The 20,840-nt window shown below is 57.3% G+C and overlaps 2 protein-coding genes and 1 pseudogene across 2 annotated transcripts; 2 read left to right on the forward strand and 1 right to left on the reverse strand.

The window, feature by feature from the left end:
• Positions 1–4,312: 4,312 nt before the first annotated feature.
• LOC120322454 (class II histocompatibility antigen, B-L beta chain-like) lies at positions 4,313–7,803 on the forward strand. The gene is made up of 2 exons (XM_039390651.1): positions 4,313–4,475; positions 7,535–7,803. Exons 1-2 carry the CDS (start codon positions 4,313–4,315, stop codon positions 7,801–7,803), a joined length of 432 nt encoding a protein of 143 aa, XP_039246585.1.
• Positions 7,804–8,504: 701 nt separating this feature from the next.
• LOC113982206 (class II histocompatibility antigen, B-L beta chain-like) lies at positions 8,505–9,308 on the forward strand. Its single transcript, XM_039390654.1, has 3 exons — positions 8,505–8,761; positions 9,060–9,166; positions 9,269–9,308. Exons 1-3 carry the CDS (start codon positions 8,554–8,556, stop codon positions 9,275–9,277), a joined length of 324 nt encoding a protein of 107 aa, XP_039246588.1. The 5' UTR covers positions 8,505–8,553; the 3' UTR covers positions 9,278–9,308.
• Positions 9,309–15,268: 5,960 nt separating this feature from the next.
• LOC120325149 lies at positions 15,269–16,424 on the reverse strand (annotated as a pseudogene).
• Between the last annotated feature and the right edge of the window lie 4,416 nt (positions 16,425–20,840).

Raw genomic sequence — 20,840 nt, forward strand, 5'->3', positions numbered from 1 at the left:
GGGTCGGACAGGTTTGGGGTGGGACAGGTTTGGGGTCGGACAGGTTTGGGGTCGGACAGGTTTCGGGTCGGACAGGTTTGGGAAGCAAGTGTAGGACTGGGATTTGGGGTGGGCTGGGGCAGGTGATGATCCCTGACCCCCCCTCCCGCCCCAGAGATCCTGGACGACCTCCTGGAGATCGACCGAGTCACGGCCCACTTCTGAGGGGCTTCGGGACCCCCAATTCCCCCCCACTCCCACCCCAAAATCCCCCCAAAGTGCACATTTGTAATAAAACCCAAACCCCCACGGCCGTTCCCGGGGTGTCCGTGGGTCACGGGGGGTTCATTGGTACTCTGGGGGCGGCACTTGTGGGGTTTTGGAAGGGGTTTGGGGGGGCTTTGCTCCGTTTTTGGGGTGTTCAGGGGTGTTCCTGGCACACCCCTGGAGCAGCAGCCTGGTGGGTTTGGGGCAATTCTGGGGGTTTTCGAGTGTCTCTGGGGCCTCCTCAGGCCCGGGGGAGTCTCTGCAACTGCTCCATTCGGTGTTTATTTTTGGGTGTATTTTTGGGGTGAATTTTTGGGGTAATTTGGGGTGGTTTTGGGTTCCTGCAGCGCCCTCCTCAGGCCCGGAGGACTCTCTGCAGCTGCTCCACTCGGGGGTTATTTTTGGCTGAATTTTTGGGGTAATTTGGGGCGGTTTCGGGTTCCTGCAGCGCCCCCCTCAGGCCCGGAGGACTCTCTGCAGTTGCAACACTCACGGTTTATTTTTGGGTGAATTTTTGGGGTGAATTTTTGGGGTTATTTGGGGCGGCTTTGGGATTCTCCGGCGCTCCCCTCAGGCCCGGGGGAGTCTCTGCAGCTGTTCCACTCAGGATTTATTTTTGGGGTGAATTTTTGGGGTAATTTGGGGCGGTTTCGGGTTCCTGCAGCGCCCCCCTCAGGCCCGGAGGACTCTCTGCAGCTGCTCCCCGTGCGGCAGCGCCCCCCAGCGGCTCAGCAGCCACAGCGCCGCCGCCGCCAAACGGGCCCGGAGGGACTCGAACCTGGGGGGGACAGGGGGGGTCACCTGGGGGGGGACACACCTGGGGGTCACACACACACCTGGGGGGTCACACACACACACCTGGGGGTCACACACACACCTGGGGGTCACACACACACCTGGGGGTCACACACCCACCAACTGGGCGGGGTGGGTCACACACCCACACCTGGGGGTCCCACACCACACCTGGGGGGTTCCACACACACACACCGGGGGTCTCACAACACAACCTGGGAGGGCTCACACACACACAACCTGGGGTCACCCACACACACCTGGTGGGGGTCACACACAAAGCAATGGGGCCGGTCACACACTCACCTAGGGGGTCACACACACACACCTGGGGGGTCACACACACACACCTAGGGGGTCACACACACACCTGGGGGTCACACACACACCTGGGGAGTCACACACACACACCTGGGGGTGGGTCACACACACACACCTGGGGGTCACAGACACACACCTGGGGGGTCACACACACACACCTGGGGGGTCACAGACACACACCTGGGGAGTCACACACACACCTGGTAACACAAACACACCTGGGTGTTGATGGAAGGGTATGGACAGATTGCTCCAGGATCAATATGATCAGGCAAATGTCGGATTTATTAGGAGAAACACAGATTATATAGTGCTCATGACGCTCAGCTTCTTGTTCACACTACATTGGTTACATAAGGAAAACATGCTCTGCTGTCCCCTGCTAATTGGACCACAACAGGTGGTCATAGGAGATGAGAAAACTTTGTTCACCTGCCAAAAACTCCTCCCTGGTATCTTGGCACAAGGCCTGCAGCCATATTAGTGGTGCAGCATTTTTTACTACCTGCACCCAGCCATGCCAGGGGAGAAATCACAGAAATGTAAAGAAAATTGTTCACACAATTTTCATCCTGTAACAAATCCCCTTTTCTGTTTTTGAACAATTTGATTTGCATTTCTGTAATACTCCTTAATGTACCAATAACATATCAATAAACAAGATTACATATAACAATAATAATACATTAACAAACTTAATTTCAAGGTTTGTGCTCTTAAATTTTCTTAAAAGTGCTTTTCTAAATATAGGATTTCTTCTTGAACATCTTTATTCAGTATAAAACACTTCTGGAAATGGAACTTTATTTATTTTTGTTATGTGTCTTTTGTGTTTATTTAGAGATGTTTTGTAGTTGTTGGATCAAAACACATTAATCATCAGGCATTCACACACACATACACACATACAAACTCTCACAGTGGCCACTGTCAACATCCGCACAATCATACTTTTGAATTCCATATGTGTGTTTTATGAGCTAAAAAGTTACAATTCTCCAGTACCTTATGATGTTAAAGTTTCCTAACCAAATAGATAAACTTTCTTTTACTAATATATAGTGAATAATCTAAAGTTCACACAACACACCTTCTTAAATTCTAAACCTCTATAATTATGTACTTCTTCAAAAAATTGTGCTCATAATACCTAAAAATTGCGCTCTCTATAAGACTAAACACTGTGCCCTCTTGGCAATTCACTGTCACCTGCAACAGCAACAACACTGATGTTGTTTTGAAGCTCTGTTTTGAAGAACCAGCTTCTTTCCAGAGCCTCATCCATGTGCAGATAATCAGAGAACACCTGTGGACAAAAAACTTAAAACATATGAAACACTTTTGCAAATCAATAGAAAAGAACTGATATCCTTCTTTTCCCCCTTTTTCTTTGTGCAAAAGTGTGTGAAAAAATCTTAAATCACTAATGTCTTCACTAAATACTCTCGTGCTAATAAGTCTAAACCTATAACAGCTGTATTCTACAACAAACTCCAGTATACTAATTCTATTATTCAATAATTCCGAAAAAAAAAAATTCTGGGAATGTTGCTGACTTGTTCTAAACTTCAGCATTAACTTCTTTTTTCATCATCATCAGAACTTATGTCTGAATCTGAAGAAGTGTCAGTCTCTACAGACAAAAGGGGTTTTATAGCTGCAGTTGTAGCATCAGCTGAATAGGTTGCTTTGTCTTGTTGGACCATGTTTTCAGCAGCTTCTAAAAACTGGGCTGTAGTAGCACTCCTAGGTAGTGTACCCAAAACCTGTCTTGTATTTTCATTAGCATTATTGTAGGCCAGCATGTTTAAGAATTTTGCTTTCATGTTATTATCTATGTCTGGATCTGAATTTATTGACTCATTTAAACAATCTACAAATTGATCGTACGGTTCTGTGGGTCCCTGCTTAATTGAAATACATGGGAGTCTTGACTTTGCATCTCTTATGATAAGCAATGACTTATAAGCTAAAGCCTGACTAGTTTTTAATACCTCATCTGGAAACTGATTTTGCAAATATGCACTGTTGTACTGACCAAAACCCATGAGCATGTCAATAGAAACACCAAAGAGAGGGTGTCCTTTCTGCCTAGGCTGTGCAACCACTGTAGCACAACTGGTACTCCATTCGATGAAAAATTCCAGCTGCTGGGGAGGGGAAAGTAACATAGATACAATTATATGAATATCATATGGTGTTAGCAGATGCGCAGAAAAAAAGATGTTGTATTATTGATTGTGAATAACTGCTTTTTAAACCATATTGTGAAATAGCTGCCATTGCCTCTTTTATGAGCTTCCAATTTATAGCTTCCCAGGAATTATTTCCTGCATTATCTATAAATACAGGAAAGGCACTAGATTCTAAGAGCTTAAAATCCCCTTCAGAGGCAGCAGCCTGTAGAATGTTTCTCCAATTCTGTGCTGGACTAACTCTCACCCCCCCTTTCCTCCTCCCTCCACCTGGCAAGGCTGGAACCCCCAAACCAGAAGTTTCCACCCTGGGCATCCCAGGAGAGGGGTTTGGAGGGGGCAATGCCGGCGCTGCTGGCAAAGCTGCAACCTGGGAAAAACCTGGATTTTGCGGCACGAACTGTCTCTCTGTGAAATGAGACTTAAGCTCTTCGAAACAGCGTAACGAATTGTCCACTTGATCTTTTGTTGCAAGCATAGTAATCTTGTCGCTTTTATCTTCCGGGCTCTCCTTCTCAGAGGGTGAGTTGGCAGACGGGAGCAGGGAAGATCGCTGTTCCACGTTGTCTTGATAGAGTGTTTCTTTCTTCCTTTGCTGGAGTGTTGGTACGAAGCTGGCAATTTCTCCCGCGGCAGCTTCAATCGGTGTAGCAGCAGCTTTTTTCAAAATAGATCTCGTTGTTATAGTAACAAGTTTCTGAGGGTCTCTTCCTGGTTCAGAGGCGTCGGCTCTTGATGACGTAACTTCAGGCGACATGGTGCTTCCAGGCGGCAGCGGTGCAGCGACACCTAGCGGCGCGGAGGCTCCCGGCAGCTCTGTTCCGGGCGACGCACGCTCAGAAGCAGTTGATGACTCCGTGCCCACAGCAGGCGCGGCTGAAGGAGGGGCTGCTGGCTGCGCAGGCTCAATGGAAGATGGTAGTGCTGGCAGAGTAGGCGCAGTGAAGGGCGGTGGCACTGGCAGAGTGCCAGCGTCGCTCTCCGCTGCTCCTGCATTTCTTACAGTCTCTGCAGGCACTAGGACCTCCCCGCTAACAGACCTATCGGCTCGGAGGCACGCCGCAGTCTCACTAACTCCCGACAAAGTTCCTTGAGCAATTATAAGTTTTCGCTGTTCCGTACTTAAGTCTTGCAGCGATTCAACTATCAGACGCCAAATCGGAGGGTATTTTTTAGCGTCCTTTGATCCCTTAGAAATCTCGTCCCATAACTCTTCCTTAATAGCATCCCACATGGATACCTCAAAGGCGGCTTGAGTGGACGGAATTAGCTTCTTAGCTCTCACCCAAACTATTAACCCTTCAAGGGTTTTTTTATCATAATTTGGCTCTCTTAGAGAGACTATATATTGTAGGAGCCTTTGCACTACTTCTTCGTCTTTGGAAGGTGTGACCCCCATGCTCCCACCAGCTGACTCACCGGATCAGGGGGAGATTTGAATTTTTGCCATGCACGGCCTTCTTCACAGCACTGGGGCAGTGCTGCCTGTAACAGCTGCTTCCTTCGGCTCTTCCTGCTCGCCTCACGTCCCGAAGAACTGACGAACTTGGAGTCCCTGTTTGGGCACCAATTGTTGATGGAAGGGTATGGACAGATTGCTCCAGGATCAATATGATCAGGCAAATGTCGGATTTATTAGGAGAAACACAGATTATATAGTGCTCATGATGCTCAGCTTCTTGTTCACACTACATTGGTAACATAAGGAAAACATGCTCTGCTGTCCACTGCTAATTGGACCACAACAGGTGGTCATAGGAGATGAGAAAACTTTATTCACCTCCCAAAAACTCCTCCTTGGCATCTTGGCACAAGGCCTGCAGCCATATTAGTGGTGCAGCATTTTTTACTACCTGCACCCAGCCATGCCAGGGGAGAAATCACAGAAATGCAACAGAAACTGTTCACACAATTTCTGACCCACGACACACAATTATTCCTGAGGCTTTAATTTGGGTATGAAAATCTCCTGCTTTGGGCAATAAATCCTGGCTCCCTCCTCCGGCATCCGGCAGTTCCTCTGCGGGAACCAGGAATGGGAATGGGGACATGGGAGACCAGGATAGGGATAGTGGGGACAGGAACGGGGACACTGGGAGCAGGTTGGCACAGCAGGAAGTGGGAATGGGGAGAGGGATGGGAACCCCAGGAATTGGAATGGGGAGAGGGATGGGAACCCCAGGAATGGGAATGGGGACAGGGATGGGAACGTGTCTCTCCAGGAGTTGGTTCAATACAAAGGTTGGTCCCTGGCTCGAGGCCACGGGAAGCCCCTTCTTTGGGAATGTCTGGGAAGCAGGTGTCAGAGGTTTGAAAAGAGGTGTTGGAATTGTTTCCCAGTGTCCCCCCCATTGCCATCTGTGTCTCCCGGGATGGGGTGGGTTGGAGCGGCGCCGCAGGCGCTGGGCAGGGGCAGTGGGGGGAGGGCGGCTCTCGGGGACACCGCGGTGGCCGCGGGGAGGGCGGGGGGTCCTTTGTTCGGGGGCTTTTGGGGTTTGTCCGAGACCGGACAGAGCGGGAGCTGGTTTTGACCACCTTGTTCTCTTTCCCTGAGAGGAAGTTTTTTCCCCATGGGACACCTCGTGGAGAACGACAGAGAGAGAGAGAGAGAGAGAGAGAGCCCGACCCATCTGGGAGCGAGGTGTTCTGCTTTGGGGACTGCCCCTGGGAAAAGGGACTCCTTCACTGCTGGCTGCGAGCACACGGGGCTGCGAGAGCTTTGAACTGCCGGGACAGTTTCTCCCCCCCACCTGCGGATTTGGGACTTTGTTTGGTTTCTTCTCAAAGTTTTTGGTTGCACCATTTGTTGTTTATTCAGATTTTATTAATAAAAAGTTGTTTCTTTTCCACACTTCCACCTGAAGTCTCTTAATTTCTAATTTGTAATCTTGTTTAACTAAGACCCAGTACAACCAAAAATGCCGGGAAAAGGGGGATTGGGCATCCTCAGCCCCCCATCTCCCTCTTGTTTGGGGCAACTCTGAGCTCCGGGACAACTTGATCCTCTGTTTGAGGTTCCCCTGATCTGTGGGAGCCCTGGGTGGCCGGTTTTGGGGTTCCCTGAGCTTTGGGAGCTTTGACTGGGCATTTTTGGTGGGCCCTGAGCTCCCCCCTCCCCCGCAGCCCACGGACCCCCCCGAGCCCCCCAGCCCCGGGGCTGCCGCGGGGGCCCCCAACGGCCCTCAGCCAATCCCAAAGCGCCCACGCCGCCCGCGCCCAATCCCAGCGCGCCGCGCTGATGACTCATCAGTCGCCGGGAAGACGCCTCGAAAAAAGGGTCCCAACTGCGCCCTCAGCCAAGCCCAGCGCGCCCCAAACCCCCCAAAACGGCGCCGCCCGGCTGGTTTGGGGCTGTCAGAAGCTGTCCGGCGCTGGGCATGGAGCGTGTGCGGGGAGCTGGGGCCGTGCTGGCGGTGCTGGTGGTGCTGGGAGCCCCCCCGGCTGCGGGCGAGGAGCTGTCGGGTGAGCAGGGGGGTGGGAAAGGGGGGTCGGGTGGGAAAGGGGGGAAAGGCAGGAGATAGGAGGGGTTGGGAGCCCCAGAAGTGAGTGGGAGGGGGGTCAGAAGGCCCAGAGTGAGTGGGAGGGTGGTGGGAGCCCCAAAGTGAGGGGGGGTGGGGTCTGGGGATTGTGGGGACAGTGGGAAAGGGGTGGGAGAGGGGGGCAAGGGGGTGTGGGAGAGCAGGCAGAGGGGTGCCATGGGGGTCCCTGGGTGTCCCTTGAGCCCTGGAGCGGTTCATTGGGGCTCTGGGGGGGTCGGATCCACATTGGGGGGGTCCCCAACCCCCCTGTCCATCCCGGGGGGCTGATGGGGGGGTTCCCCCCAGCCAAGAGCCGGTGCTGGGGCGTCCGTGGGGCAGAGGGGGGTGGGAAAGGGGGGTCCGGGGTGGCCCCCTGAGCTCCCACTCTGTTGGAGTGGAATAGGGCCTGAGGGGCGGGGGGGAACGGGGCACCCCTTGACCCGTGTCCTGCACACACAGGGGTGTTCCAGCTGATGACAAACCACGAGTGTCACTTCATCAACGGCACCGAGCAGGTGAGGTTCGTCGAGAGGCACATCTACAACCGGGAACAGTTCCTGCACTTCGACAGCGATGTGGGGGTCTATGTGGGGGACACCCCACATGGGGAGATCCAGGCCAGGCACTTCAACAGTAAACGGGAATGGCTGGAGTACAAACGCTCTGCGGTGGACAGGTACTGCCGGTACAACTACAAGGCTGATGCTCCGTTCACCGTGGAGAGGTGAGTGTGGGTCACAGTGGGTCCCCTCGGGCCCTGCCCTGGGAATGACCCTGGAGCCCTTCAAACCCTCCCTGGGAATCACCACAGACCCCTCAGCCCTCCCTCTGCCATTCCCCATGTCCTTTGGCCCCCCTCCCAGTTCTTCCCAGTCCACTCCAGTCTCTCCCAGTTTCTCCCAGTTTCTGCCAGTGCACTCCAGTCCATCCCAATACATCCCAGTCCATCCCAGTCTCTCCCAGTGCCCCCCCCGCGTCTCCACCCCGCTGGGGCCACCGAGCTCACGCCCCTCAGCCAATCCCAGCGCGTCTCTCTGATGACGCTCCAGTTGCCAGGCAGACCCAAACCAAAGACTTCCCTCACCACGACTCAGCCTCCAAGGCCCGAGCGCTTCCTTCCCAGTCCACCCCAGTCCCTCTCACTCCACTCCCAGACCCTCACAGTCCATTCCAAGACCCTCTCAGTCCATTCCCAGTCGTTCTCACTTCACTCCCACATCTCCCAACTCTCTCCCCAGTGCCCCCCCAGCCAATCCCTTTCTCCCCCACTCTATTCCCAGTCCCTCCCACTGCCATCCCAGTCCCTCCCACTCCCATCCCAATCCCTACTAATGTCCTACAAGCCCTCTTCCCTCCCTCCCAGTGCCCCCCAGCTCAGCCCAGTGTCTCCCCCGTCCCTCCCAGTGCCCCCCAGCGTGTCCATCTCGCTGGTGCCGTCGAGTTCCCAGCCCGGCCCCGGCCGCCTGCTCTGCTCCGGGATGGATTTCTACCCTGCGCCGGTGCAGGTGAGGTGGTTCCAGGATGGGCAGGAGCTGCCGGAGCACGTGGTGGCCACCGACGTGGTCCCCACCGGGGACTGGAGCTGCCAGGTGCTGGTGCTGCTGGAAATCCCCCCCCGGCGCGGGGTCACCTACAGCTGCCAGGTGGAGCACGTCAGCCTGGAGCACCCCCTCAGCCGGCACTGGGGTACGGCCCGGCCCCCCCAGCCCCGGGGGCACACTGGCAGGGGGGTCGGGGGAGAAAGGGAGGAACTGGGAGCAACTGGGAGGGAGTTTGGTGGGTGCTGGGGCTGATAAGAGGGGGGTTGGAGGGTCCTAAAGGGGCTGGGAAGGGCTTGATGGGATCGCAAAAGGCTGGGAAGGGACTGGCAGGAGGTTTCAGGGAGTCCTGGGTGGGCTGGGGGAGAGCGGGCCGGGCTCTGTGGGGTGCCGGGGGGTGCGTGGGAGGAGGTTTTGGGGGTGCTGACCCCCCCGGCTCCCCCCAGAGATGCCACCGGACACCGTCCGCAGCAAGATCCTGGTGGGGGTCGGGGGCTTCGTCTTGGGCTTGGTCTTCCTGGCGCTGGGGCTCGGCTTCTACCTGCGGGAGAAGGTAAAGGGGGGTCCCCAGCGGTTTTGTCCCCCCCCTTACCCACAGCCTTTGTGCCCGCCCTGCCCCCCCACCCCGCTCTCACCCCCTTTTCTCTCCCCACAGAGCTCCTGAGCCGCCGGCGGCCGCAGCCCCTCCCCGTGGCCTCGGGCCCAGCCGGGACCCCCCAGTCCAGCCCCACGCTGAGTTTGGGGGCCGTGTGTCCCCCCCGGCCCTGCTTTTATTCTGACCCCAGCTGGCTGCTCCCAGTGTTCCCAGGAAAGCTTCCCAGTTCTCCTCAGTCCCTGTTACGGGGGGGGCAGTGAGGGCAGGGGGGAGGGGATCCCTGTCACAGCTTTACTTCTTCTAAAAAACCAAGCAGGAATTTTTCTTTCCCCTGCCCCACTGGAAAAGAAAGATGTTCAATGGGGGAGGGGGCTTTGCCTTGGGTGACTCACACCCACAAAAGAACTGGCCCAGCCCACATTGCAGGTTGGGAGCCCTCAGAAGGCTCTGGGGGGGGTGGAGTTTTTTGCTTTCTCCTGGGCAAAGGGCAAGGCCCTTCCCTTTGGCCTTAACTCAGGCAAGGGGTGTGTTGGAGAGGCTCCGAGGTCCTTTTGTTCTCGGCCTGCTCATCTGGCTGTTTGCTGGTTCCCGTTTGCCTTCGTTTCCTGCGCCCTGTTCTGCCCCCAGCCCGGACCTGCTCGGACTTCATGGGAGAGGTTTGACCCCCCTAGAGAGGAACCTTTTGGGGAGGAGGTCGCCCTTTCCCTCCTCCGCTCTCGTGTTGGCAGTGGCGTGTGTTCATCGGCCAAAGGGGGGAATTCCCGGCCACAACCAGCCACAGACAGCGGGAGTTTCGTGGGAAGAGCCCCTTTTTCCCCTTCTCCCCTTTTCCCCTTTTCCCTCCTCGCTTTGGGGGAATCTCCATTGGCAGGCCAAACAGCGCCCCCTGCTGGCTGTGATTGGAATTGCGACAAAAGGCAGAAAGTTCCCAACTCTTTCCTTTGGAAGGGCATTTTTGGCTACAGGATCATTGTTTGGTTGGTTTTGTGTTCTTTTGTTGTTCTGCCAATACACAGATATCATTTAATAAAGAGCTGTTATTTTTCCTTTTTCCATACTTCCTCAATTGGAGTCTCTTAATTTCAGATTTACAATGGCTTACAGGGAGGAACTTGGTCTTCCCTATAACTCATCCCCCTTAGCAAAACACTTCAGTCTCATTCAGCTGAGACAGAGGTGCTGCCCAATGCTCCTGCCCTTGCCATTGCACATCCCCACATCCCAGAGCCCCAGCAAGAGCCCTGAGGAATGAGGCAGGCACAGGATCTCCCTTCCCAGGGCTGGGGGTCAGGCCTTGGCCCTTTGCAAGAACAAAACAAAGCCAGATTTATTCAGCATCACAGACCCCGGGACTTTGCTTGTCCCCACCTGTCATCACTGCCTCCAGTTTTCGGCTCTGACTGGAAGCAGGGGACAATTTCTGAGTGCTGGTCCTCAGTGGGACCCATTAACGCCAGGAGAAACTGTGGACTTGGATCTGACTTGGAATTCTTCAGAGGTTTCTTTAACTTGCTCTCTGTCTGATGTTCAGGGACTCATCCCCAACCCCCGAGGGTCATTCAGTGCCTGGGGCTGTGTCTGTGCTGCTGAGCTGGGCCGGGCTCCTGGCACACAGGGAGCTCCTGGCAAGCGGGCAGCGCTGCAGAGAGACAGCTCTGCCCAGGAGCAGCTCCTCTGCACAGCCCAGCAGGGCTGAGGGCACTGCCAGGGCAGCTCAGGGACACCAGCAGGGCACACACAGAGCTTCAAGGGGCTCAGGGTTGGGAGGGTAACTGAGAGCTCCCTGCAGGAGGAATCTTGGCAGGGCTGCACACGGGCAGTCTGGGGCTGCAGGGCAGTGCAGGGGCAGCTCCTGGAGGCACCTCCTAAAGCTGGCCCAGCCCCAGCTGATGGGATGGGTGAGGAGGGGGCTGTTGGGGAGCACTTTGACAGAGCTGTGAAGCCGGGGGTGCAACCAGGGGTGCCCAGGGCTGTGGGGCAGAGCAGGGTCCTGCAGCCCAGGGTGCTGTGCTGGGCAGGGACTCTGCTGCCTGCCAGGGGCAGCTCTCAGCTGGCCCAGGGAGCTGCTCCAGGGCTGGGGGAGAAGGGCTGTGGGCGAGGAGCAAACCCCAGTTGACAGGGGAAGGCAGGGCAGGGCCCTTCTGCTGTCGAGACGGTGCAGCACATGTCAGGAATGATCACAGCTCCAAATGACTGCTGGGGGTTTCTAAGAGGAATTTTCAGGAAATGCAGCAAGGCAGGGGCATCCTGAAAGGGAAGGATCCTGTACTTCCAGTGTTCTGCTTCTGGTTCCCAGGGATGGGCAATGGGAAAGATCAATTCATGTCTCCATTCAGGAGGAAGCATGGAAAATCCAAAGCTGTTCTTCTTTGAGGGCAATGGTGCAGGGAGTGTCAGAAATCAGCCCCCTGGGCCTCACAGGCAGCAGCAGTGGTGCTTTTCCAGCCTCCTCAGGGTTGCTCTGATGTTGCCATCAGAGCCTGCCCAGCCAGAGGTGCCCCTGGGCACCAGAGTGCCCTGTGCTGGGAGGGCTCTGCAGGGCAGAGCTGAGCACCCAGGGCTGGGATGGGCTCTGGATGCACTGCCAGGGCCCAGCCCTGGGCCCAGGGAAGCAGCTGCTGGCAGGGACAGCTCCAGGCAGCAGAGCCTGAGCACTCCTCTGCATCACCCTCTGCTCAGCTGCACAGGGAAATAGAGTTGGGAGGAATTGATTTTGCAAAAACCTACTTTATTTTCAGGCATCTTTGAAGTGGATCATCCACCAAGAGAGAGGTGCAAATAGCACAGGGAACCTGCTTGCTGAGCAGCAGGTCACTTGTGGGCAGAGCAGCTCTCCCGAGTCTGCACTGGGGCACAGGGAGCCCTTTGGGACCTCAGAGCTGTCCAGGGTTCAGGCTGAGAGCAATGGGGAGGGTGAGAATTCCTGCCCGGTCATGGAAAGTGCTCTCGCTGAGCAGCACAGAGCTGAGTTGAACAAAGTTCCCCAAAGAAATCCAAAGAATTTGGAGTAGATTGTAAAGCAGCAGAGGATTGACTCAAGGCAGCCCTGCCCTGACTGTGCTGCCTCTCCTGTCCCCTCCCCGCCCAGGGACCAGGCCCGGCCCGGCTGCCCTGAGGCTGCCGCTGCTGCAGCTGAGGGCGGCGGCAGGAGGAGGCCTGGGCTGGAGGCGGCTGCCTCGGCCCAGGGCTGGGGAGCCCGGCGCCGGCCCACCAGCGACCTCTCCTCCTGCCCCGGCCCTCAGCTGGACTGGCCACCCGGGGGGCTCCTCAAACACCCCAGGCCAGGGCGGGGCCCAAAGGTTCACAAGGTGCCCTCGGTTCCAGGAGGCCCCGCAGGGTCACAGTGGCCCCTGGGCACCCGCAGGCCCCACATCACACAGCCCTGGCACTTCCATGGAAACGCCCCTGCCCACAACCGGCTGCAAGCGGCCCGAGCAGCCCCTTCCAGCACAGCCGCTCAGGGGGGGCCCTTTCGGCTGCTCTGGGGCACCTTTTGCCCGCCGGGACCGTGTGGGGATCCCCCCCCGCAGCCCGGACAGCGGCACAGCGGCACCTCCTTGCTGCTGACACCCCCCAGCACGGGGGAAGCTTTGCTTCAGGCCCTGCCACATCTCGGGCTCCTCCAGGGCTGCCAGGGCTCCTGTGGCACGCAGCTGTCCCCAGCTGGCCACTCCGGGGGCCAGTGCTCTGTGGGCAGTGCCGGCAAAGGGCCATGCGGGTCCTGGGGGGTGCCCACTTGGCCAGGAGTCAGCAGTGCCCTGGCAGCCAGGAGGGACAACCCTGTCCTGGGGGCATCAGGCCCAGCATGGCCGGCCAGGCCAGGGAGGGGATTGTCCCGCTCTGCTCTGCCCTGGGGCGGCCTCACCTCAATAGTGGGGCACTCGGGGGGGACACAATGGAAGGAAGAGATGGAGCCAGTAGAGAGTGTCCAAAGGAGGCCACCAGGATGGAGAAGGCTCTGCAGGGGAAGCCTTAGGAGGAGCAGCTCAGGGCACTTGGGGTGTTCAGCTGCACAAGAGGAGACTGAGGGGAGACCTCATGGCAGTTCCAACTTCCTCAGGAGGGGCAGAGGAGGGGCAGGCCCTGAGTTCTGCTCTGGGGGGACCAGGGACAGCCCCCAGGGAATGGTCTGGAGTTGTGTCAGGCCAGGGTCAGGTTGGATGTTAGAAAGAGGTTCTTCCCCCCCAGGGTGGTTGGCACTGAACAGGCTCCCCAGGGCAGTGGGTACAGCACCAAGGCTGACAGAGCTCCAGGAGAGTTTGGATGATCCTCTGGGGCACAGGCTGTGACTCTTGGGGATGGACCTGGGCAGGGCTGAGGGTTGGACTCGATTACCTCCCTGTTCCACCCCAGTTTCCACCCACCCTACGCTCCCCTGGAATTGCCTCGGAGGTCACGAAGCGACCCCTGGGGCCAGGCACCAGCACCTTTCTTGCTCTGTTCTTCTCTTCCCCCTGTGTTTCTGGCACTGTTTCCTGCCCTCTGCAACTGCTCCAAGGCCTAGACCCAGTCTCGTGGATCTGTTTTCTGTCCTTTCTCACTTTCTATCAGTCTCTTCACAGCTGCAAGAACCGTCTCTGGTTTTACCAAAATTCCTGCCTGTAAAGAATCTTCACAAGAAGTGAATCCAGTTTGATCCCAGTACTTCCCAATATGGTTGCAGTGCCTCTCACATACTCCCAGTGTTACGGCAGTCACTCCAAGGATGATCCCTGTCAGTCCCAGAGTGATCCCAGTATGAGCCCAGCAGGGGCCCAGCTGCTCCCAGGATGATCCCAGTTGCCCCCAGCGTGGTTCCAGTTGCTCCCATTCACCCCTATTATGGTTCCACTCACTCCCAGACACTCCCAGTATATCCCAGTTGCCTCCAACATGCTCCCAGTTGCTCCCAGTATGACCCCTGTTGCCCCAGTTCTGGTCCCGCTGGCTCCAGTCCAGGTCTCGGTGTATCCCAGTGTCCCCCCTGTCCCCCCACCCCGCTCTCACCCCCTTTTCTCTCCCCACAGAGCTCCTGAGCCGCCGGCGGCCGCAGCCCCTCCCCGTGGCCTCGGGCCCAGCCAGGACCCCCCAAACCCTGCCCTGATTTTGGGAGGCTTTGGGAGGGCACCTGCCCTTCAACACAGCACCCAACACACCCCAAAAGGTGCTGGGAAACCCCTAAAACGCCCACAGCTCCTTAAGCAGCCCCCAAAAAAACTCAAATCTCACCCAGGACTCCGCCTAACTGCTTTTTTGGGGGGACTGGGTGGGAAAACGGGTGTGGAGAGAAAAAGGGTGGTGGGACCCTCATACTGAATGGGACAGGAGTGGGACCCCCCAAAAGTGGAGGGGGAGGGGGACTGAGGATTGGGAGATGAGGGAAAAGGGGTGGGAGAGGTCAGAAGAGTGGGGAAAAGGGGAGGGTGGGAGCCCCAAACTGAGCATGAGGGGGGTGGGGATTGGGGCAATGATGTGTAAGGGGTGGGAGAGGGGGGAGACAGTGGGGGTTGGGACTCCAAAACTGATCTGGGAGGGGCTGGGGATTGAGGGGACCATGGAAAAGTGGGAGGAACAGGGAGAGGGGTGGAAAAGGGGGGGTGGTCTGGAGGGATGGACGGTCCCATGGGGGTCTTTGGGCACTGGGGGGTTGGGAAAGGGGGGTGGTCCCTCTGAGCTCCCAACTTACTCTGGGGTTGTGGGGGCTGCTGGATCCAATCTCAGCCTTGCATTGTGCCAACAGTTGAAATTTAGAGCAATTCTAGAGGGGGGACTGAACCACGTTTGTCCCCCAGGCTTTAGTGATGGCACTTAATGAAACTCCCTCAGCACAATCTCCCACCACTTATTCCACTGCCCACAAACTGGTAGCACCTTTACAAAGGAATCCCTGCAGCAGCTCACCCAATAACACTCTTGATCAAGACAAACCCTGACCAGCTCAGAAAAGCTCGTAGGCCTTGCTGAGAGGCTCTGGCTACAAAAACACACTTCAAACACAGCAAGAACACCACAAAGCAACCAAAGCACAAACTCTAAACCAAACCAGCAATCTACTAAAACACTGGGAAGTGAAAGCAAACTCTAGTTCTGAAAAAGCAAGGAATCAGCGTGCATAACTTTAAATTTCTCACCCCATGAGCCACCTGAAAGGGGAAGGGAAGGCAGGATCAGCCCCTCGGCCCATCCAGCACTTTCAATGCAAATCTTCCTTCCATTTCTCCTTAGCCTTGACTTCTTTTTAGACTATTTTTCCAGGTTTAGGTGGAGTTTTAGAGTTTCTTTAGTCACAAAGCTAAATTTGGGGTAGCGTGACAGACATCTATTCTTTCTTGACAGATAAATCACAGAGGTCAAAAAGGTTCCCTATTCCCACCCTGCAGGATGGTTGTGAAGAAAGGCTGTGGGACCTTCACTGGCCCCATCCCTCAGTACATCCTTTCACACCAGGTGTCTCTCAGGGTTTTTCTTTGGGGAGACCATCAGGACCTTCATGTTATCTGGGAACTGGAGTCTTCTCTTTCTCATCAGATGTGCCAGTCCTTCTTCTTCTTCCAGGTTTGAACTCTATTCCAGCACCAGGTCTCTGCTAAACAGGGGTCACCAGGAACGTTGGTCACCAGGGCTGTGCCCAACGGGGGTCCCTGTGGATCATCCAACGCGGGTCCTCCCATGGCTGATGGAGTTGGAGCAGCGGCCGAAGCTCTTCCCGCAGTCGGGGCACTCGGGGCTTCTCTTACCGGTGGGTCCGTTGGTGGGAGGTCAAGGAAGAGCTCCGGATGAAGCTCTTCCCACACTTCTCACACTTGTGGGGCCTCTCTCCACTGTGGATGCGACGGTGCCTGCAGAGGGTGGACCTGGTTTTGAAGCTCTTCCCACATTCCCCACATGTGTAGGGTCTTTCCCCAGTGTGGACGTGCTGGTGGGTGAGGAGAGTGGAGCTGTCCCTGAAGCTCTTCCCACAATCCAAGCACTTGTAGGGCCGTTCTCCAGTGTGGATGTGCTGGTGGTTGCGGAGGCTGGAGCTCCGAGTGAAGCTCTTCCCACATTCCTCACACCTGTACGGCTGTTCTCCAGTGTGGATGCGCCAGTGGGCGCAGAGGGTGGAGCTGTGCCTGAAGCTCTTCCCACATTCCCTACATGTGTAGGGCCGTTCCCCACTGTGGATGTGCTGGTGGCTGAGGAGGTTGGTGCTCTTGCTGAAGCTCTTCCCACATTCCAAACACCTGAAGGGCTTTTCCCTGCTGGGAGGCTGCTCAGGGACCACCAGCTCGCAGCTCCGCCTCAAGCTCCGGCCGCCTTCCCGGCTCACGCTGGCTCTTTCCTCCTCACAGCCCCCTGGGCTGGCTTTGCAGCCCCTCCTGCGGGGGCATCTCCGGCCCTTTTCCTCCTCGCTGCCTTCCTGCGCCGGGGAGCCCTTCAAAATGGCCTCTCCCACCAGGCTCTGCCGCCGGGATTTGTCCTCCACGCTCTCCGGCCTCACCTCGGGGCCTGGGGCAGGAAGCAACAAGGACACGCAGGGGATTTGCCTCCGGCCCACAGGGAAGCCCAAAGACATCCCCCCAACTCCGGTCCCGGCAGGACGGCCACAAAAGACCGACCCAAAGGGGCACTGACTTCCTCCTCACCTGCCTGGGGGGCCCGCGGCATCTTCCTCTTCCTCGCAGCCTCCTCCTCCATCCGACCAAGCTTTGGGAAGCAGAAATCCTGCTGGGAGGGGGAAAACAAGGTGTGAGTGTGTTGCCCAAGTCCAGCTCTAGGACTCACCGGGCATCTTGTGTCCATAAAAATCCCCAAAACACCAACATTCAGCCCAAAATCCCCTCCCAGAATTCCCCCTCTCTGCTCTCTGGGGTTAGGGGGGTCCCCCCTGTCTGGCCTGATGGCACTTCTGCCTGCACTGGGGGTCCCCCTTCTCCGGGCTGCCAGGAGTCCTGCGGCTCCGGGGGGTTACCACTCGCCGGGGTCCCCTTGAGTGTTGCCAGGGGGGTCCCAGGGCTCACTTCTCCCCACTCTGCCTCCCGGGGCCGGCCGGCCCTCCTCTCTCGCCTCCCACCCTCGCAAACCTCTTGGCGCTCTCGGCTCCCACCCCGCCTCAAGGCCCCCCCTCCTCTCCACACTCCAAGGCCTTCCCCCTCTCCGGGACCCCCGCTTAAGGGGCCCGGCGCTCCCTCTCTGCTCCCCCCCCTCCAGCATTCCGGGGGTCCCCCAGCTCCGGGATCGCCCCTCTCCGCTCTCCCCACTCCGCGGCTACCGGGGTTCCCCCCCGGCTCTCACGGGGGGCCCCCAAACCTCTCTCGCCCCCCCGCCATTGCCGAGCCACCGCCAGGACCTTTGGGCTGCTCTTCTTTGCGCTCCCGCTCGGCTCCTCCCTCGGCTGGGCCGCCGCTTTTGGCGGGTTTCCTCCTCCGGGATCCACCCCCTGCAGCCCTTCCCCCCCTGGCCCAGCCCCCTCGGGCCCCCCTCGGGCCCCCCTTGTCCCCCCCCTTGCCCCCCCCTTGCCCCCAAAGCCATGGCCTCCCGCGGCAGGAGCAGGGCTGGAGCTGGGGCAGGTCGGGATGGGGCAGCGCTGGGCTCTTGGCCGCTCCCGCCCGCACTCGGCCCCCGCCGCAGCCGCCACGGCCGGGACAGCGCGGGGGGGCCCGGCCTGGGCGCCCCCCCCTCCCCCCTGCCCAAATTGCCGTCCCGGGGGGCGCTGGGGGCGAGGGGGGGGCGCCGGTGGGCTCGAGGTGGGGAGCGCTGGGCGCTGCGGCTCTGCCTGCACACGGGGGAGTTGCCCCCGCAGCCGGGGGGGCTCCCGGCACCCCCAGTGCCCAGAAAGGTCTCCCCACATTTGGGCTTTGGGGGCTCTGGGTGGGCTCTGAGCGGGTTGGGGGGTCCTTGTGGGTCTGTGGGGCGGTGTCGGGGGGCCCCGGCCCCTTTTGTGGAGCACTGGGTGCCGTGTTTGTTAGGGTGCAGGTGCCCCCCTAGAGCCCCCCCAGAACGGGGTGACACGGGGGGAACTCCGGGTGGTCCCCATTCCTGATCCATCCTGGAGCAACCAGGCTGGGGGCAACTGGGATCATACTGGGAGTGACTAGGACCACACTGGAACTGACTGGGAGCATAATTGGTGTGACTGGGAGCATGCTGAGGTCGACTGGGAGAGACTGGCAGTGACAGGGATCATACTGGGAGGGACTGGAACTATAGTGGGCTGACTGGGAGCAACTGGGACCATGCAGGGGGTAACTTAGATTCCCCTAGGATAGAGTGGTATTGTACTGGGAGAGGCTGGGATCATACTGGGAGTTACTGGAACCAAAGAAGTGGTCCATGGTAGCAACTGGAACCATGCTGGGGGCAACTGGGATCATAGTGGGAGCAGCCAGGCCCCTGCTGAACTCATACTGGGATCACAGTGGGACTGACAGGGATCATCCTGGGAGTGACTGCAATAATACTGGGAGTATGTGAGAGGGACTGCAACCATACTGGGGATGACTGGGGTCAAACTGGATTCATACTGCAAGTGTCTGGAAGTTACTGGGATCATACCAGGGGTGACTGGACATATACTGGGATAATACTGGGAGCAACTGGGACCATGCAGTTGGCAAATGGCATCATCCAGGACTCAGACTGGGAGTCCCCGAGAAGGAAAGGAACCATCCTGGGGGGGACTGGGAGGAACTGGGACCACCTTAGGGGCAACTGGGATCCTATTGGGAGTGACTGGGATCACTGTGGGAGTGACCAGAACCATACTGGAACCATCCTAGCAGTGACTGTTAGTGCCCAGGCTCATACTGGGAGTGAGTGGAACTACATAGAGGAGAACTGGGAGCAACTGAGAGCATCCTGGAAGAAACTGGGAATGACTGGGAGTGACAGGTTGCATTGTGGAGGCAACTGGCATAGACTGGGAGTGACTGGGCTTGTACTGATGGGAACTGGAAGCATCCTGGGGCAAGTGGAAGTAACTGGGTATGACTGTGAGCATGCTGAGGGCAACTGGGATCTACTGGGAGTGTCTGCAACCATCCTGGGGGTGACTGGGACAACACTGCGAGTGAATTGGACTGTGGGGGGTAACTGGGATCATAATTAGACTGACTGTATCTGTGCTGGAGGCAACTGGGAGCAACTCAGATCACACTGTGAGGAACTGGGAGCAACTGCGACCACACTGGGGATAACTGGGGTCATACTGGGATCACACAGTGGGAACCGCTTGGTCCATGCTGGGGGCAATGGGATCATCTTGGGAGCCACTGGGCCCACAGTGAGGGTGACTGGGGTTATACTGGGAGTAACTAGGACCACACTGGGGGGGACTGGGAGTGGCTGTGAGCAACTGGGATTATGCTGGAAGCTACTGGGAGCAACCAGGAGTGAGTGGGACCACATTGGCAGCAACTGGGATATACTGGGAAAGACCAGGAGGGACTGGGTTCATACTGAGACTGACTGGGATCATAGTGGTAGTGACTGGGAGTACCAGGGATCACACTGGGAGCAACTGGAACCATAGTCAGTGACTGGGAGGAACTGGGAGCCTGCTGGGGGCAAATGGCTTTATCCTGGGAGTGCCAGGGCATGTCTGGGTTCATCCTGGGTGTGAGTGCCACCATCTGGGGTGTCACTGGGATCCTACTGGGATGGTCCTGGGAGGGACTGGGAGGGAGTGGAACTCTAGTGGGGTGACTGGGAGTAACTGGGACCATGCAGGGGGTAACTTGGATCCTACTAGGAGAGACTGGTATCAGAGTGGGAGTGACTGGGATCATAGTGGGATGATACTGGGTATGACTAAAAGTGACTGAGATGATACTGGGGGTGACTGGGAACATGTTGGAGGCAAGTGGGATCTACTGGGAATGGCTGGGAGTGACAGGGATGATACTGGGAGTGACTGGAAGCACAGTAGGGGTGAATGGGAGCAACTGGAACCACGCTGGGGGCAACTGGGCTCATACTGGGATCATCCTGGGAGTGACTGCAATAATATTGGGAGTATGTGAGAGGCACTGCAACCATACTGGGGATGACTGGGATCAAACTGGATTCATACTTCAAGTTCCTGGGATCATACTAGGAATGACTGGACTCATAGTGGGATCATCCTGGGAGCAACTGGGACCATGCACGGGGCAAATGGCATCGTCCAGGCAGTGACTGAAAGTGCCTGGGGCCATACTGGACTCAGACTGGGAGTCCCTGAGAGGGAAAGGAACCATCGTGGGGGGGACTGGGAGCAACTGGGACCACCTTGAGGGCAACTGGGATCCTATTGGGAGTGACCAGGACCATACAGGAACCATCCTAGGAGTGACTGTCAGTGACCGGGATCATACTGGGAGTGACTGGAACTACAGAGAGGGGAATTGGGAGCCAGTGGGGCCATGCTCCAAGGAACCCCCAAACTCACTCAGAGCCCACCCAGGACCCCACCTAACCCTTTTTTGGGGGGGACATTTATGGGCACTGGTGTTACTGGGAGCACCCCCGGCTGCAGGTGAGGAGCTCTGGGGTGAGAGGGGGTGTTGGGAATGGGGGGGTCGGTGAGTCAGAGGGGATAAAAGGGGTGGTGGGATCCCAAAGTGAGTGGGAGGGGAGTGGGACCCCCCAAAAGTGGAGGGGGAGCGAGACTGAGAATTGGGGGCTGATGGGAAAG

Source organism: Pipra filicauda, unplaced genomic scaffold (genome assembly GCF_003945595.2).
Source record: "Pipra filicauda isolate LSUMZ 115617 unplaced genomic scaffold, ASM394559v2 scaffold853_size65428_pilon, whole genome shotgun sequence".
Lineage (NCBI taxonomy): Eukaryota > Metazoa > Chordata > Aves > Passeriformes > Pipridae > Pipra > Pipra filicauda.